Source organism: Amphiura filiformis, chromosome 5 (assembly GCF_039555335.1).
Source record: "Amphiura filiformis chromosome 5, Afil_fr2py, whole genome shotgun sequence".
NCBI lineage: Eukaryota > Metazoa > Echinodermata > Ophiuroidea > Amphilepidida > Amphiuridae > Amphiura > Amphiura filiformis.
In genome coordinates, this window is record NC_092632.1 from 9,752,348 (window position 1) to 9,773,041 (window position 20,694).

The 20,694-nt window shown below is 34.8% G+C and overlaps 1 protein-coding gene across 1 annotated transcript in view; it reads left to right on the forward strand.

Annotated features, from left to right (window-relative positions):
• The first annotated feature begins 1,163 nt into the window (after positions 1-1,163).
• The window catches only part of LOC140151993 (autophagy-related protein 2 homolog A-like), a 54,684-nt gene continuing 35,153 nt past the window's right edge, over positions 1,164-20,694 (forward strand). Inside the window, exons 1-5 of the mRNA XM_072174295.1 lie at positions 1,164-1,424; positions 12,827-12,998; positions 14,170-14,337; positions 18,290-18,392; positions 19,144-19,552. Of these exons, the coding sequence (XP_072030396.1) occupies positions 1,257-1,424; positions 12,827-12,998; positions 14,170-14,337; positions 18,290-18,392; positions 19,144-19,552 (1,020 nt within the window). The 5' untranslated portion in view covers positions 1,164-1,256. The remainder of the gene's footprint in view (positions 1,425-12,826; positions 12,999-14,169; positions 14,338-18,289; positions 18,393-19,143; positions 19,553-20,694) is intronic.

Sequence of the window (20,694 nt, forward strand, 5' to 3'; positions counted from 1 at the left end):
GTTTTTAACAAAAAAATTAATGTTAACATATGGTTTTGTCACGTAGGTTACATTTTAATTTCAAAATGCCCGACAAGTATGTTGGAAATGCGTTAATGAAATAATCATTAATAAAGTTGATAGTACACTTTTGACCCGCGGCTATAATTTGCTCCATCTGTCCACATAGAAGTGCAAAGTAAATAGACCTCGGAAATTGGAGGTATGAGAATAAACATTTCAGTGCAATGCATAAATGCTTCTTTGGCGCACCAACTGCTGCACGATTTGTACTATCGGTACCGTAAAATGGGGTAACTTTGGGCACTTTTAACAGTTTTTAAACCACTGCTTCCAAACAAAACCAGTTCTATTTATAATTATATCTTTTTTATGATATTAGGGTTCCCTCCTACCTTGAAGTTGAAATTTTTTTAAAAATAATTTTGTTACTGCCCTAGGGGTTAAAAATAGCCTGACCAAAATTACCCCGCATTTTGGGGCAACTTTGGTCATAGTATTACATTCCATGAAGATGAAGGAAAAAAAATCAAAAAAATTGATCTTCGCTGTCAAGATGGGCAAGTTATTATTTTTTGTGACATTTAACCCCTTGAAAAATTAATCAAGCACACATCCATGCTCATAAATATCGATTTTTATTTTTTCTGAAAAAAATGTAAAAAAATGCTCATTTTTGGTCAAAAATTCTGATTTTTTTCGTAAATTTCCAGGAAATTGGACATGAGCGACTATTATTTCTTCCAAATACATTTCTTAACAAACTGACACCAAACATGACTAAAAACAATATTGCTGTATGAAAATATGATAAATTAAAAAAAAGTTACCCCGCTGACCGAAGTTACCCCATTTCACGGTATGTTACATTTACTCCCCCCCCCACCTTAACTGCACCACCACCACCACCGCCCTCTTAATTTCACCCTGGCTTATAGTTTTCCCCATTTTACTTTCCAAATATCCCAGCTTATTCATATTAATTGTTGTATAAACTGTTGAATAAAATTCCTCATAAATCGGAGTATGTTCCTTTAATTTTCTCGTGAGTGAGCCCTCATTTTTCTGATTTTTGCAAACGTTTTAAATACCTTATCAATATTCATAACCTTGTGATGACGTAGCATATTGTTTTGATTTTGCTAAAATTCAAGATGGCCGCCTCCTGCGAATGGTGTAATTTTCTAAGAAGTGACATAATTTTGCAAATATTTTACTTTATTTAGAATAAAACGTGGTGTGTTTAGAATCCAACCATGCCTTGGTGTTTCCCGTGGCCAGATTACATTAAAAAGAAAGCCTGCAGGTATCTTTTGCAGCACTATGTGGGAAATTTTCTCGAGGAGAAATTGACTCTCGATCAGCTGAGTGTAGATTTGTACAGTGGGACTGGAACAGTCAAAGATGTGAAATTGGACGTTTGGGTATGTAGTATTTTTATAAAAGATTATCATGCTGACGGTTTAAATTAGGTATAAATGGCGAAATCAAATGGGTCATCAAACCATATTTCATATATCAAATTCAACTTTAATTTGATAAAAACTATAAATAAAATAAAGCCCTGAAAGAAAGCCAAACTGAATTTTTTGTTTATATAGCACTTTCCATCATGCATGCATGTCCATAAACATACCAAAGTTACATCTTCAGTGGTCCTGTCAAAGATTGACTTTCATCTAAAACATTCAGCCAACATTTTTTTATTTTGATGATTCAATTGCAAAACAAAATGGCATAGTTTCATGATAGAGCAGCTTTTCAATACATTTATTTGTAATATGGAACTGCTATTAAAATCCCTCTAAAATTCAATATTTACAGGTTCATTCATAGAATTGAGGGCATGATCGATTGTTTAACAATGATCATGCCCTAAATTCTATGAATAAACCCTGTTCATACATTCCCAAACATTCAGTGATTGTTTTTCATCGAATAATAACAAAATATAAGAAGTAAGATTCTTTTTTAAGATGCGTTTTTTCTATACCAAAATCGTCACGCTGAAATAGCCGGGCATGAACGTTGTGTATGCCCGGCTCTTGCACAAATGTATGCACATGAATATCTCATGTATCTCAAATGAATATCTCAAATGTACCGGTATATAATATCTCATCACAAAAATAAATTATATTTGGGTCAAGTGTATGTCTACTTGTATTAGGGGTGTCTACAAAAATGTAGGCCTACGTTTAAACGTTTCACGTGTAACTGCCCGTTAAATGTATACGTCGAACAACTGAATACAAGCACAACGTATGGGCCAATATATTTTTGTAAACATTTTAGGCCTATAACAAAATGTATATTTCGTACAAATTGTACAACTATAGTTTCTACCTATGACCTATAAAAGTTACCTGTTATCAAAGTGAACGCAAAAAAATGGTCATCGCAAGTATCTTTGATGCTGAAAACTAAGGATATTCACGCAGGGACAGGCCAAAAACCTTACCTCGATCGTAAAATCCAGCCGATGCATGTCATAAATAATTCATTATTCCATTGTGTAAATGTCACTGATTGTGTCCATATATTGTTATTGCACCTGCGATCTCGCGCGAGAGCAGTTGTCAACCTTAATTTATACTCGATCGCTGGATCACCATGTGAATTCGCCTCTCGAAAACCTCTACGAGGTTGTTGCATCGAGCACGCTGACTGGCTTAGCAATTATCAAAGTAGTTTTGTAAACCAATCAGGTTAGACGTACTTTACTGGTGAGTCACATTAATTAATACCGTAAAAGGCCGTCGCGTTCATTGATTGGCTTACGATTTCAAAGAATGGCTTTTGCAACCAATCAATACGGGTTATATGGCGCCCGTCGGAAATTTTGCATCGTCCACGATGATGTCATGCCCCAGGGCCACGAGGCTGTGATTTAATGGAGCACATTCACAGCGCATTTGACAGATAAAAATGAAATTGGCAATTCTGAGCAACGGGATTCCATGAAATGGACGATTATGTAAGTTATTCTACAGGATCGGTAATAATTAACAGCTGGTCTGCTGTATTTGAAGTGCATATTGAAGTTTGTAAGTTTGTGACTTCGTATGTTATGTGCAATTGATATTATAGGGAGCTTAAATTGGCAGGCTCTCATGCAATGTATCCGTCTCTTCCGAACATATATGGACGTTCAGGGCAAGTCATACTGAAGTATGACTTGCCCAGTACTAAATTTTGGCCAAGTTCTTAAATCAAATCTATGCTTTTCTCTGGCATTTAAGAACAAATAATAAAAAATATCAGTTGATAATTAACATTCCACACTTAGAATTTTAAGAAATTGACATAGATGATAGAAATTACTGGTACATTGGGCATATACAAATGGGGATGATTTTTCTTATTTCTAAATTCAAGTACTAGCCCCTCCCCGGTTATAAGCCCACCCCATTTTTGAAGTGAAATCTGCCATCTAGGGGGGTGGGCTTATACCCAAGTTATAATAGATCATATTTTTCTCATTACCATCCTGAAATTTGACCCTCCAAATCGATGTATTTCCGACAAAATTGTGAAAAAAAAACCCAATTTGTGGTTACCTATTTAGCACTTCCCACGCTGTCACTCAGTGCATTGTGGTATAGGTCCAAGAATTTCACTATATACCTTCGCTGTTTGCAATATCAGGACCACAATGCAATTTGTGTGTACCAAAAAAATATTCTCATTTTTTACATGGATGCATAGCTGGGACGATATTTGACATTGCACATGTACTTATTGTACGTAAGGTAATCTATATTCGAAACCAATAGGATTACCCCTACATTGTAGCTCTTAAGGGATCTAGAATGAGCGTTTATGGCATTTCGACAGTATTTTTTGTGGGACATGAGAGCACCTCAGACGTATCGAATTGCATTCTGAATATGAAGCATGTCTTTCTGATATCAAATAATTTTCATTTTTTAAATTCACGATATAATACAAATTTTATGACAAATTATTAAAATTTGATATTTTCAAATTTTGATATATAACAGTCCTCGAAATAAATTTTTATAAATCTAATGATATGTTCTTAAAGTGTATGTAGCTGGGAGGAAAAGCCAACGATCAATTGAAAATTTTGAACTTTTATTTTGAAGATATGGATTTTTTCCCAAAAAGACCTATTTTTTTTTTTGGTGTTTTGGGAAAAAATCCATATCTTCAATCTGAAAGGTCAAAATTTTCAATTGATCGTAAACTTTTTCATCCCACCTACATACACTTTAAGTATAAATCATCAGATTGATAAAGTTTACTTCAAGTACTGTTAAATATAAAAAATATCAATTTTTAATGATTTGCCATAAAAAATGTGTATTACATTGCTAATTTCAAAAATCTAAATTATTTGATATCAGAAGGACATTCTTCAGTATTCAGAATGCAATTCGATATGTCTGATGTGCTCAAATGTTGCACAATAAATACTGTCCAAACATTCATACCCCTTCCCTTAAGGGTTTGGTACATGTAAGAATGAACTGTTTACCAACCTATAGTGTTGCAATTAAACATGACAACAGATAAACACAAATCCCAACCGGCACACAACCCAACTTGAAAAAAAAAGCAAGGGAATGTGCCGGCATGGGAATCAATCGAACCCACGACCTTCCGAAACCTAACATTTCTAGGTTATGTATGAATTTGAGATACACATGTGCACAGTCGCTGTGCTTATATTATGGTTTGGATTTACTGCCTAATTTGGAATGGACATTACATATTTGAGTGGAATTCTTATTCTTGAACAGCTTGTGAATTTCTGTGGGAAGGGTTTCAGAAAAGATGGCTAACTCCCTGGAAATGAGGCCTGTGATTGGTTCCAGCATGTGACCCCCTCACATTTGGCTATGCCTATTTATTGCCCTAGAATGGCCTGAAAACAGAGGGAAAGCCATAATTGTTTTTGCACAATTATGTGTATGCTACACATAAAAATGTTAGTGAGTTTTCAAGTGAAATTCCTATGGAAACAGAGGAAAAGAATGTTTCCTGTTATTTGTACAAATGTAATATTTTTAAAACATCAGAGCATAATTAAGGCTCTAAATAAGTATCAATCTGTCCTAGTGCATTGAAAGAATTAGTTTTTTTTGCCTTCACAATATACATAGATGAGATAAAGTGCTGGTGATGCTATGCGTGTAAACAATAACAAGCGCCTAAATGCTAAAGTGCAACAACCTTGGTTTGACAGCGAGTGTAAAACTTGAAGGCCAAAAGATCATGGCTCTGCGTCTTTTCAGAAATTCTGCATGAGTTGATCACTTGAATTTGTACATTATTTGCAAGAAATCGTTTAAACAGATGTGTAAAATAAAGAAATATCAGTACCAAAAGGCTCTTAGAAATAAACTTATTAATGATTGCAAAGATCAAAAATCATTTTGGGCTGTTGTGAAATATCTGAGAAAGGACGCCCGTACTGAGCCGTGTATTTCTATGCAAAGATGGTATGATTATTTTAAAAGTGTATTTCAATGTAATATTGATATGAACATGTTCTCATTTGATGATAACGTAACTGAATTATTTAAAGATATTGATGTTTCTGCACAAGGTCTTAATTGTGATATATTAAATAACGATATAACAGAGGATGAGGTTAAGTATATGGTTGGTAGTTTGAAAAGTAATAAAGCATGCGGTATTGATGGTATTCCCTCTGAGTTTTTAAACATTCTATTGATGCTACTTTTCCTGTCATAACCAGATTATTTAATTCAATCTTATCTTCTGGCTATTTTCCAAAAGCATGGTCAACAGGTATGATTATTCCATTGCACAAAAAGGGCCTACATCTGATCCAGGAAATTACAGAGGTATATCTTTGTTAAATGTATTTAGTAAGATATTTACAGGTATTTTAAACAAAAGGTTAACTGAATGGTGTGATGTAAACAATAAAATCCCGAGTGTCAAGCAGGTTTTAAGTAAAGGATATTCCACCATTGATAATTGTTTTGTGCTTCACAGTATTATTCAAAAGTGTTTCAGTAAAAAACGGGGTAAATGTTACTGCTTATTTGTTGATTTTTCAAAAGCTTTTGATTCTGTTCCAAGAGATAAACTTTTCTTCAAACTTTTTTCTATTGGTATTCGTGGAAATTTTTTAAATATAATCAAAAGCATGTTTAAGATGGTCTGTGCGTGCGTAAAGTCATGTAATTGTATTAGTAAAATGTTTGTTAGTCCTGTGGGTGTTCGACAAGGTTGTATGTGTAGCCCATTACAATTTTCTATTTTTATTTCATTGTTGAAAGATATAGTTTTCCAGTATAGAGGTAAAGGAGTTAAACTGTCTGCTGATGAAGAAATTAAAATTCTCATGTTCGCCGATGATGTTGTTTTATTGTCAGATGATCCCAGTGGGTTGAGACAACACATATACATGTATGCACTTTCAACATTTTGTAAAGAGTGGGGAATGTCTGTAAATATGGATAAGACAAAGGTTATTGTTTTTCGCAAAGGAGGCGTTTGAGGCGTGATGAAAAATGGTTTTGAATGGTAATGAGATTGAATGTGTTAGTTCATATAAGTATCTTGGTATAACCTTTTCCACAGGTAATTCATGGCGTAAAGCAACTTCAATTTTAGCCCAGCAAGGTGAGAAAACACTTGCTGCAATCAGAGGATTTCATATAAAGTTGGTGGTCTGCCTTTTATTCCTTATTTTAAGATAATTGATTCGTCTTTATTGCCCGTTCTTCTTTATGGATCAGAATTATGGGGCTACAAGTCTTACATGTATACGCATCTCGAGAGGGTTCATGTAAAGGCTTGTAAGAAATATCTGGGTGTCGGCAGCAAGACAACAACTGTTGCTGTTTTAGGAGAATGTGGCAGATTTCCACTCTTTGTAATGAATGCCTACCGTTGTATTAATTATTGGTGTAAACTATTATGTATGTCAAATCACCGTTACCCATACAAATGTTACAAAATGTTGTATGCACTTGATAACCAGGGTCATATTACTTGGGTTACTCAAATTAAAAATTTACTTTTTAATTATGGGTTTGGTATTGTCTGGATTACTCAAGATATTGGTTCTGTTGAAAACTTTTTAATATCCTTTTCCACCAGGTTAAGAGACACAGCCAGGCAAGAGTGGTTCGCCGATGTTTGCACACTTGATAAATTATGTACATACCGAGAATTCAAAACTCTCCTTAATCCTGAAATATATTTGTTTTCTGTTGAAATTTCATCTCATAGAAAAGCCCTTCGCCGGTTGAGGTGTTCGAGTCACTCATTATTTATTGAGACGGGTAGAATTCAAAATATTGATAGAGAATGTCGCATTTGTGTCCTTTGTGAAACAGGGGATATCGAGGACTAATTCCATTTTGTTCTCATTTGCAATTTTTTCACCAGCTTGCGTTTAAGATACCTGCCTGTTTGGGTTTTGACTCGTCCAACTCGTCAAAAGTTTTATTCTTTAATAAATACTCAAGATTCGAACACTTTGGCAAGCTTAGCTGCATTTGTTTATCATGCATTCAGTCTAAGAAATAGTGTAGTTAAAACTTAATCATGTTAATGGTAATACTTTACATGTAAAAATTATTCATCAGTATACTGTTTTTCTCATACAAGTTATATAATTATTTAAAATAATTTGTGGTGTTGTTTGTGTATTTGTGATGCTTTATAATGCAAAATATTTTGTAATACTATGGGCCAAAGGCCTGATTGTATTTAATAAAATTGAACTTGAACTTGAACTTGAGATAACCCATATATATTTTGCTTGAACATCAACAAGGAATAAATACTTATAAATTTTAAGGGGGTACTACACCCCTGTCCAATTTTGTGCCTATTTTTGCATTTTTCTCAAAACTTATAGCGCATTAGTGACAAGTAAGATATGTATATTTTAGGGGCAAGGACTACAACTACTGCACTGAAAATTTAGCAACTCAAGGCAATTGATTTATTGATCAAATATTGGTTTTCCCTCATTTTTGACTGTAACTCCACAACTGTTGTCTGTGCTGAAATAAAATTTCCAGTGCAGTAGTTGTAGTCCTTGCCCCTATAATATACGATCCTGTGTAATATACTGGGGTACCCAAAAAGGTGGTTTTGTTACATTTTGATGTGCAGCTTGGATTTCAAAACACTGTCTCTTGAGTATTCCTTCACTTAGAAGATTCAATTAGGTTTTAAATTGAGGCTAATTTATTCTATATTACTCATGTTTTTAACCTGTTTTAAAATTTTCTTATGACGTTTGGTATGAAATGTGCCAAGGGTGGTTGAGGATTAGGAGGAGGGATTTGTATCGTAAATTTGATCTAAAACCCCCATTAAAAATTTGAATCTAGTAAAAAAATGTCTAAATGAACTCCAAGACATCCAAACCAAGTAAATAAATACAGAAGGTTATTTTAAAGACACATACTTGCTCAGAATGATTGTAAATGTGGAAAAAAGAGGTGGGGTTAAATCCCGCCTACTTTGTGATTGTTTTTGCCCGCACTCTCTCATTTTTTAATCGATTTCCATACAAAAGGTGTCAAAATGCTCAGGAGGATGAACCACTTCAAATGAGACGTGTAGGTAAAATGTTTGAAATATTTCATTTTTTTACTATGTAACACAAAGGTACCCCAGGTTGTGACACAGGACCATACATATCTTACTTGTCACCCAGAGCCTGCTTGTCACCAATGCGCTATAAGTTTTGAGAAAAATTCAAAAATAGACACAAAATTTTGCAGGGGTGTAGTACCCCCTTAAGTCATCTGGATCCTCTTAGTAATGATACTAAGTTGTGCTTAGCGTACATTTCAGCTCAATACTAAAACTGTCTTTCATTTTAGCGCAAATTATATCATGCTGATTATTGTTTTTAAAACCTTCCCAAAGTAAATGTTTGCATCACAAACTTGGCCCTGTCTTATCATACCTTCACAGCTACATTATTAGTGACCAGATCAGTTGACCAACCTTCTCACTTCTCAATTGTCCATAAATGGGAATGTTGAAATTTTGTGATTGTGCTACATTTTTAGCAGAGTTCTTCTTTGGCACTTTTTTTGCCAACATTAGTGTGTGTACTGGTGTGTTTACACTTGAGTATCTCGTTTGGTGTATCAAAAACAGCAAAAATGGGAAAAAAGAGTACCTTAATTTTAAGCCGTGGGGATAATTAGGTCAAATACTCAACATTACCAATAGTGAATATACCGAGGGCACAGTGGCACAGCAGTACAGGCTCTACCTCGCAATCGGAGGGTTGTGAGTTCGAGCCCCGGCAGTGCCATCGTGTTGTGCACTTGGGCAAGGTGTTTTACCTCAATTGCCTCTCTCTACCCAGGGGTGAAATGGGGAGCTGTTAGGAATAATGTCCATTGAGCGCCGCCCAAAGGTATGAGCATGCCTTGGGCATTGTATGGCAGCTAACATATTCAACATTTATTTATTTATTTATAAAATGAATATTCAAATAAATATTGTACGTTTCTAAATGAATGAATAAATAATGAATTATAAGGGGTGGTGCAATAATTATGTGTACCCTGGGGGGTGTGAATTATAGGGGGGGCAAAGATTTTTTGGCAGGCCAGAAGGGGGGAAGCATTTTTTTGGCAGGTCAAAAGGGGGGGGGTCAATTTTTGCAGACCATTTTGAGAATTCACCCCCCAGGGTACACATAATTATTGCACCACCCTAAATGTAAATGATGTGATACGGTAACTGATTTATCAAATAATTTGAAATAATAAAATTTGATACTAGAAATAAAAATTTAAGTGAACAAATGAATGAATAAATGAATGCATTTGTGAATGAATGAATACATGTACGGTAAATGAATGAATGAATGAATGAATAAGCTATATAATGAAATAATATGTAAGTTGTAACATTAAATAATTTGAAATGAATGTGGTGAAATAACAGTTAAATTTAACAAATGATGATTATAAAGAAATTTAACAAATGATGATTATAAAGAAATGGTGAAATGAAAGTTATTTTGGGCTATGGCCCTGAAATAACATGGATATTTACCATAGATGTTGAAGAATAGAAAATATGGGTGATATTTCACCTGTAATAACAAGCAGATAGACCAATCTGATTACCAAGAGTATACTGGGAATGTGTTTGAACTCACCATAAAATGATACCAGAACAATCATGAGTTGCTGTGATGCTTCCTTACATGTATGTTGCAGACGACTGATGAGCTAGCTGTTTTAAATGTTAATGTTTCATGAAGCAAGAAAATGTTACAAAAGCTCTCCATTTATTTTTTTAGAAGGATGTTATTTTCACAAATTTATTTTTAATTCAGGAAACTAATGTTTTCATAATATGTGTTTCCTTTATATACTTAATAGGACCCAGTGGCAATTAATACCTACATATTATCACATGTATATTATTATTGCCACATGTACTTGTATGTGAATTTTTTCGGTATGTTAAATATTCTCTGCCACAAAATTGTAATAACATAATAAATGTAATACACCCAAATAATTTATACCAATTAAATTTCACCCTTGATTCATTGGCAAAAGCTAAGATTGAGTAACCAAAATGCATATGTCATTTATGAAGTTAATCTATGTAGTACATATTGATGTAAAACTTTTCCATTTAAAATAAAGTGTTTTAAATTTATTTTTAACAATTCACTAAAATAAAAAAAATAAAAATTTGTTGCAACACAACAGAGTTGTCAAAATAATGTAATCAAGGTAAAAGAACAATACAGTGATTTGGTGAACCTTGAAAACATTGCAGGTTTCTTTGTCCTCTATTAAATTTCATAAGATGCATTGTGTTGCTCTGATTTGAGGAAAGTAATAAAACAGACTTTACAACTGCTGATGACACTGAATGGTTCATTTACTTCATTACCATTTTGTTAGAAAGTACAATGTACCAACATTTTGATTTCATATTGTGAAAGCAATATATTCTGTACATTGTCCCATACAATGTTATATAAGCTAATCAAATAACATTTTTTGCTTGACAAAACCAGTAAGGTTTTACTTCCTAATATTTCTTCCAACTCATCGGAGGATTTCATCAGATCTGAACATCTGATTCACTTTCCCGGGAAACTGACTTCTAGTTGTGTGTAGTCTCTTTTCCAGAAGTGGGTCATATATGTAACTTAGGAAATAAGTGTCTTCCTCTGTATTCATGGTCTTCCTCTCCCTCTTTCTGATCTTATTTTGCTGATGTTTTCAAAAAAAGCCCCCTCATACACACACCAAAACAACTTAAAAGTAAAACAACCCAGTTAGTTCAAATTGAAACCTTGAATAGCAGCCTAACATATGAAAGGATATTTTGAAGAAGAAAAGTCAATATTACCTACCATTTATGTCATATGGATGATGTTCCAAGAGAAGATACAGTACCCGTACAGTATTTCCCACAATTCATTCACACTAGTACTGGTGTAGTAGTATTTCCACGTCTTACGTCAAACAGTAGGTACAGACCTATAGGGTGATATCAAGTCAACTCTCTGTCTCTGAACTCAACACCTTACACTTGTTGCCCGCCAGCCAGAAGTTGATCATGATCTCTGTGAAAGTGATAAGTTTGAGGTCACTGTCACTTGCTAACTTTTATGCCAAGAAAAAGTGCTGTTTAGTGATGTAAAATATTCAGTTCATACTGTTTATAAATGCTGCACTGCATAATTTTAAGAGACAAGGGCAAATTAGACCCCAGACCCATGTCCCCACCCCCAATTATACAAAATAGAGAAAGACCAAATTTTATCTCCCTGTAGACACTGTTCGAAAGCCCCGTCCTGATGCCCTCTAGAAAAATGAAAAAGTTTGGTGTAAACTATGAATAATATTGTAATGGCCCTGTATGTAGTGATGCTCACGTTCATACACACATCCTTTGAATAGTGATGACTTCCCAATTTAATGATCTTGTTCCTGTATTGCATCCATTTCAACTGTAAATTGTAGTGTATCATGTCAAATTGATTTTGTACTTTAGTGGAAACGTCATAATACAGCACACCAAGCTTGACATTATGACATACACACATTTGTACAAGGAATGTCATATTAAAAAAAAGTGAGCCTTATAATTCCCACTTGTGATTGTTAAGATAAGATTAGAACAGTACCAAAATGAATGATCAAAGCTAAAGCAATTCTACAAATTTATCTGATTTAATCATTATTGTCAAAGTGTTTCTTGATCCAGCACCAAGAGGAAATAATTTCAAATTGTGCTTGAATAAGTATTCCTATCTATTGTAGGTGTATTGTTGGGGTTTCCGTATTTGAATGCTTTTGTTTGGTGTGTTTTACCATATCCCTGGTTTTACATGTGTTACTGAAGATCATATTGTCCCATTTCATGTAATTTCTCCACTTTCCATCATAGCAAAGTTGGCACAAGCCATACACTTATCATGTCAATTGGCTTTTTCATTTGAAATCTGCGAACCCTCTATAGTCACCCACACACAGGGGGAATAGATTTCAAATGGAGTTGCCCATTCATGTAACCCAATTTGAAATTCACACTCCCTGTGTGGAAGATTAAGGGCATATCTTCTATAGGGGTGTATGGATTTCAGCTGGAATAGCCCAATGTGATCAATCTAAATCTAACATGGGAAAGGAGGTCTGTGTCAAGATAATTTATCTCCACCCAGATCCTCACTCACATTTTGATTTTTCAGGCTAGAGAATTTTCATTCATAGTTAATTTAGTCATATTTGCTTGTTTGTGATTTATACTGTTCAATTAAAAAAAGTAAATATTAATGTTTCCTGTTTTTTGTCCATTTCAACAGAACCTGAATGAGGTACTGGAAAGTTTTGGTGCCCCAGTGGAAATTCGTGATGGGTCTGTCAACAGCATATCTGTTGAGATCCCATGGTCCTCGCTGCTCACAGCCAACAGCAAAGTGGAAATCAAAGGCTTGGAAATCACTATACAACCTAAGTATAGATTGGATACACCAGGTAAGCCAGACACTAGTTTGGATACTCTCAATGGAGGTTTGCTTGTCACTTTTTTTTCCTGTTGTTACTATATGCAGTGAGCAGGTAGATTTCTGCAGGCAATTTGTAATTAAAGTCTTATTTTTAGATATAGTAACTTAGAAGTTTATTACAATATGGATGGAAATTCTTCAAATGCAATACTTTGGATAAAGTTTCTCTTTGAGCCCAACTTCATTTCACACAGATCAGAAAACAGGAATATATTCTGAATTAATAACACAATGAAAAATAATAGCAACAATGTTTAATGAGTTAATGATACAATGACAAATGATAGTTTGATGCACTTGAAAAGATTTTGAATTTAAAGTAAGCATATGAGGAATATATATCCAGACATAAAGACAGTCTTCAAATTGTCAATGTTGCAATTGCAAGGACATCAATTTCTATGTGTACATTATTGTATTACTAAAATTGTCAGTAAAATATGCAAAGCCCTCAGAAAATGAGGAAGAAGAACAAAAAAAAAATTTAAATTTGGCCAGTATGTATGATCACATCTGGATTATATTGTTTTGGAGTATTTTACCAAATGCAAAAATGAATGCATTTTTTCAAGTTGTATGAAATTTAAAAAAGATCAAATTTGAATGAAATTAATGACATAGTAGAGGATACCTTTAGGTTTGATTTGATTTGATTTGTTCGGGTTTGACAACTCTGGATAACTCAAGAAAGCTTTTATGAAGCTTATTTCATTTGCATAACCAGGACAGGTTGGGATAGTCAGGGGTGAACACCTTACTCTTCTTGACTTGAAACTTAACATCTTTAACATCCCCTCTGAAGGACAGAAATCTCTCATGGTTCGTTCATAATACCCAAATCTAAATACACTGTGGGGGAGTGGAAATTTTTATTAAATCTATGGATGTTGCCAATTAGATTTTGACTTTTTTTCCAAGTCAATATCCCATCAAGTTTTCCACCGGTGGGAATCGAACTTGGGATGTTATGTACCAGAAGTGAGAAACTCTAACCAGTGAGTCACGCTCACCCTCACCCATATTTTTGCCCCTTTTTTGCACCTGCCAGATTTGTACTAGGGCTTTTTTGATCGATATATTTGATTTGCTGTTGTAAAACATAATTAAGCAAAATATCATTTAAATATCTTCAACACTAGGAGCTGGCACTACTATGGGTGACTCTATGTGGAGTAGTATGAGTATGACGAGTTCCATGCAACTAGCCCAGGAATGCCTCAAACAAGATGCAGAAGAAGAACAAACAGAGGCATCTAATACTACACCATATGAAGGACCAGAACTGCTTGCACAGACTATAGAATCTGGTAAGAAACTTAATTACTTCTACTATGAGCCTCTTAATATCTCAAAAACAGTTTTGATGGAGTTGGGCCCTTCTTCCACTCAGGTATTCAATTGATTACTGCACAAAAGGTTCACTACACAATTTTTTTTTGATTATTTAAACTTTCTTTTAAAAAAAATTCCAGGGAACTTCATTAACAAACTTTCAAATATCATTTATACAAAATTGTGTAGAGGGTTGTGTTGATCCTTTGAATGATTGAGGAGCTTTAATGTGTCATCTTCATAAGAAAAAATTGTAGGTCCCTTGTTTTTTTACTTGTTCTGAGGTTACATGTAGGTAGAATATGGGGAAATCACCTGAATCGGGGGGAAATCACCTGTACATTATATGTCTAGCATTCAAGGAGAAGATACATGGATGAGGCCTGGGAACAGGGTATGGTACTCAGGAATGACAATTAATCAAAGTTAGTATGCTATATTAATAAAAATATGGATACAGCAATATCGTACTCAGTGCAAACTCATGTGGCATGTGATACAGCCCAACAGCTAATAGGAGCTTGCTTCACTCACTAGCTGCTTCATGGAGAGGTGGCATAATTTGTGAATGGGGCTATGTCTAGTGCAATTCATTGTTATCATTGTGCATCCAAACCCTGATCAGTTTTTGCTGTGGGTGAAACGTTTAAACGTGACAACCGGTAAAATGAAATATGTGGAGGAATGAATAGCTAGTGTCCTTGGACAACTTCATCCCAGCAATATGCATGTCAATAGACACTAGGTTTTTAACTACTATTAAATACAAGAATAAATACTATGCTTGAGTAGTCAGTCAGGGTCCTATGATTTCTACTTTATTAAATGATGTTACAACCTAATGTGCAATTTTGTATTCCAGACTCCAGAGGTTCAAAGACCTTATAGTTACTTGGACCATTCTGTAGTCAGTTTTATCTATGAAAAAAGTTGGCAGTTTCAGATTAAGAAGATTTTAATTTGAGGTACAAAGGCGATGAAACTAGTAATAAGGAAACTGTTTGCATGTAGAGCAAATAAACAGTGCAATCAAGAATTCAGAAATGGTTAATTTCATTTTGCTCAGTAAATTCATTTTTGAGTTGGTCATTGGGGTTAATCCTGTCACAAATGCTGCAGGGTTTGTGTGTGATCTACCTGTTACATATATTTCTAAGAAATTAAAATAAAATTTTTCAATGCTTCAGTACACTTGATTTCACAATACTCAACTCTGCAGTACTGGCCCAAACAAAATTAAAGAGTGGCTCCTCACCTCTCATTACTTTATACTATTTATAGCTAGAGTATGTCCTTGATAGATGAATCAGAAGGAGGATGATTATTTGCATGGGAGGTTTATTTATTTTTACATAATTTTGCAATAAAGCCTCAATCAGTATTCTGTAAAACTTCATCAATTTTGTTGTTCTGAATTAGGCATTCTAATAAAATTAACTAGTAGATTTATAGTAAGTGGTGTGTAAAATGTGTACCTGCCAGAAGGGCAGTTCTCAAACCACAATGCTGGGTACAAATTGACATCCGGCAGAGAAACCTAAAGGTGCGTATTGAAGTCAACTTCTCTCGGTGTAAAAAGGTTCATATATTCTATATGTCATATATTTTGTTGCACTTAAGGGAAGGGGTATGAACGTTTGGACAGTATTTATTGTGGGACATTAGAGCACATCAGACATATCGAATTGCATTCTGAATACGAAGAATGTCCTTCTGGTATCAAATAATTTTGATTTTTGAAATTCGCAATGTAATACACATTTTATGGCAAATCATCAAAATTGATATTTTGATATTTAACAGTACTTGAAGTAAACTTTATAAATCTGATGATTTATACTTAAAGTGTATGTAGGTGGGATGAAAAATTTGACCTTTCGTATTGAAGATATGGATTTTTTCCCCAAACACCAAAAAAATAGGTCTTTTTGGGACAAAAATCCATATCTTCACCATAAAAGGTCAACATTTTCAATTGATCGTCGGCTTTTCCTCCCAGCTACATACACTTTTAGAATATATCATTAGATTTATTTCGAGGACTGTTATATATCAAAAATTTGAAAAATATCAAATTTTAATAATTTGTCATAAAATTTGTATTATATCGTGAATTTCAAAAATGAAAATTATTTGATATCAAAAAGACATGCTTCATATTCAGAATGCAATTCGATATGTCTGAGGTGCTCTCATGTCCCACAAAAATACTGTCGAAACGCCATAAACGCTCATTCTAGATCCCTTAAATAATTTTAAAATTGACATCAATTCACCTTTTAGCTGCATGCAACTGTGTTTTTAATAAACCGTGAATAATAATAAACCAAGAATAATAAAAATCAAATCAAGGGAAATGAGTTGGATGTCGCTAATATTAATTTTGAGATAATGGCAAAGAAAGTGTTCAAATTCTTTTGTTTTATATTGTTTTCAGTGATTGATAAATTAACATAACTTCGCAAAGAAAAGTTGTATCAACATGCAGTTTTCAGTGTCTGAAAGCTCTAAATGTCCTCTTTCAACCAGGTATGACCCATTCCCCTTGATCATGTCACATGATACAGCAGGTATTCAAGGCTAAAGCAAGGTCTGGTTGACTTGTTTATTCCTTTACATCCTTGCCCTACAAAACATGCCATGCGTCCTAATTTACCTGGTGGTAAGTTCATTTAGGGTCAGGATCTGGATCTGGATTATGGTTATAAGTGGGCAGTGTTGCCAACTTTGGTGAAATTAAGGTCTAGGTCAAATGTGCGGTGCCAATATGTATTGTTGTTGTGAGAGTGTGAGAATAATGTGGGTCATGTTGGTACATTTATGGATGGACAGGAAATGTAGGTGTGACATGCTGCAGAGAATAAGAAAATTGACTTCTGTAGTATTAATTAAAGTATGAAGTGAGCCTCCTGTCAAAAACCCTGCAACCAACCCAACTTCTATGGTTAGGAACTTATAAGATTAGTGGCCTGATCTACTTAGGCCAAAAAAAAAATGTATGCTTGTTCATAGATCACTTTCTGAAGTTAAGTCGGTTGGTCGGGAAAAGTCTTTTTTTTTTTGTTCTTTTTTTTTTTATCTTTTTTTTTTCAAATACCAAAAGTATAATGTGAAGTACTTCTTTGTGTGAAAAACACTCATTGACTACAGAATTTTAGCAAAGACAAATTCAAAAACCCTACTTTTATTTGACACATGTACATGTCTGGCACTCAGACTTGAAATACTGCATTTTTCAGTTCAACAAGTTTTACTTGTGTAAACACCAATGATGATAATACAAAATATCTGAACCCTCAGCCAGATATGACTGGACAGGGAAACATGCAGGAAATGGTATTTTACAACATGTCTTTTTTATTTTCAGTCTTTCAGATGAAAAGTTTATGACATTTTTTTTTGAAAATTGTAAAAACAAAAAAGTTTTACGGTTGGTTGAACGAGGACAACTGGACAAGCAAACAACTTTTTCTTATTTACCTTATTGGGCATGCGGTCAGTTACTTACCAGTTGGGTGAGATGTAATAATACTTACATTTTTGTACAAAGGGTGGGGGAATAGGCCATCAGCCTCTTAAACTCCAGGAGGACCTTCTTGTGGGTTGTCTTGGGATATCCTTCCCTTCAGAAGATGGTCAGTTTTCCAGCCTTTAATGTTATTCTGACACATGGAATCCATTTGTCTCTCTCAGATAACTAAAGATTAAAGGATTAAAACAGTATTTTGCATCCATATGGAGGCCTGTGAGGTCAAATATGTAAATATTCTTGGATTTTCTTGAAACCTAGTGGAAATGTTAACCTTTGGGTATAACACCATGGCCAGGAGGACCTTGCGGTTATGAATCGCTGTATTTTCCCGAATATTTTCTTCCCAGGATGACATTTGACATTTTGTTCATATGGATTTGTTGTTGTTGTTTCAGTGTTGACAAGGGTTGAGCTTACCCTAATTGATACCCTCATACGCCTAGAGCATGTGCCCCAGGGATCCACTTCTGGTGTGGCACTGGAGGTTCACATAGAAAGGTAACAATACATTGTATATATCATAATTTAACTTTCAGTTTTTATACCTTTTTTTGTTTAATGCCATACAACGTTAAAACCCATTCACTCACTCACTTCATTCAGTTCTTCCTTCATGTAAGTATTTACTATTACACATAATTAACCTATTGTCTTCATTGAGGGATATCAAAACAGCTTTATTCAGTAAGGTTGTATATCCTTCACTTCAATGAAATCTTGACCTGGAGTATTGACAACACCAGGCTAACTCTGTGTAATACCATAGAAGACCATCTTCTCCAGTATTGCATGATGCATGCACCCTTCATTCATTCACTCATTCAGTTCCCTCCCTATATCCCACTCATTGTGGCCCTAAATGTACAGACACCACAGTGGGTGCACAGCGTGCCGTGGTTCGGAGAGTCACATAAAATGGTGGTCCCGTGTACCAGACAAGCAATATCTGGACATGTAAAAGTTGCAAGCCTTTTTGTAAAGAGCAGGGGATCAGCCCGGGCCTGTTGTCTGTCAACCCGTGGCGTGCTTTGAGGGATGATAATCCAGAAAGCGTGGATAAATGCCGTTTTATTATTATTATTATATCATCTCACTAATCTTAATCCTTTTCATTATATTTATTACTGAATCTCTGACTTACTTATTCTATTGCTTGCTTACTTCGTTTGCTCACTATCTCATTTTTTCTCATCTCATTCACTCATTTGAGATGAAAATTTGAGACCATATACTGTCGTCATTTTGATAGGTTGCGGTTCTTTGATGAAGTAGCCAGAGATACACTAATGGATCTTGGCAGTAGTGTAGACAAAGACCATCTACAAAATTTTACTCCAGCTGCTATTGCGCACAAGAATCTCCAAATGATGGGAGTCACTATCCACTGTGAAGAGTTTCCAGAAGAGCAGCGTCTCAGCTCATCCACATCACCAGAATCAGATCGCTGGGGTAAAGAAGGGGGTGCTAATGCCTTTGATGCCATGGCAAGCTCTCCAGATATGCCTCCACAGCATCATGAGGTTGGGGCCAAGACAACTAGGAAATTATCAACAAGGGAAAAACAGGAGCTTTTAGAATCTTGTATCATTGGAGAATGCACGGGCAAACAGGAGATCAAACTGAAAATCAAACAAAATGAACAGATTAGTGGACCAAAGGTAATTATTATGCAATATTTAGCTAGTCTCAACCTTTTCTTGTGAATTGATAAATGTGACACGATCTGGTCCATGGGGGGGGGGGGGGCCAAAGGAGGCATTTTTGAAAATTGAGTTACAGTAATTATTATATTACACATACAATAGGCTGTCATTTACTGAAAACACTAAAGGTCTAGCATACTTGGTTCTAAAGTTCTAAAGTTTTTGATGTCTATTTTCTTATGTATTTTATTGTTTTTTTTACTCCATATTTTACCAAATCTCAGTTTCAAATTTGCCGCCTTTGGCCCCCGTGGACCAGATCGTGTCACAAATGTAGTACGGATAACCCAAGTTCATTATTTTATTATTGATTTTGTACTTATTGCTTTATGTGTGTTTGGAAGTTTGAAAATCATTTTACTATTGCGATAGACGCATTACTTACAGAAACCCTGTATTGAACATCAAGATAGTTAAACATTACATTAACAGAAAAGGGCATGTAGTATGCAAGGAATCTTGTGCAGTAAGATGACATATCCAGGCTAGCATCCAGGGCTGCAAGTTTTATTGAAGCCTTGAAGAGTTAATATTAGCATTAATTGTAACCTGTTCAGATGTTAGAGCTGCAGGGAAAAATCAATCACTGACAAAAGTAGCTTTTCCAACCATAGAGTTTCAAAGAATTATCAGGTCTTTGCAAAGGGTATCAGCTTTAAGACCCCTGAAGCAAATTATGTAAGTAACATATAGTTTTTTGGCAATTTGCTGCAATATTTTGTTTGCGCATCCCTATCTTGTAAGCAATAATGTTCTTTTAAAGTTGTAAATAAGAAAAAGGACTTGAAATAAAGGAGGGGATAGGAAAATGAAAGCAGTACTCATCTTGTCCATATTGTATTATGCAAAGTTTATTGATGAAAATGTTGGTGATAAAAAGAATTCTATTTCAGCAGGTTTCAGCACTCTTTTCCAGGTTTGTTTGACACCAAAGCCGCTTGGTAAGGGTGATCAAATTTTGAGACAGGCTATAAAAGACTGCAATAATTATGCCCCGGCCTGTGCAATAATTAAAAAAATTCCAAACGGCATTCCACAAATGTGTGCCCCCTCCTGCTGGCCTGTAAAACAAATTGCTGCCCTCCCTCTCTACTACC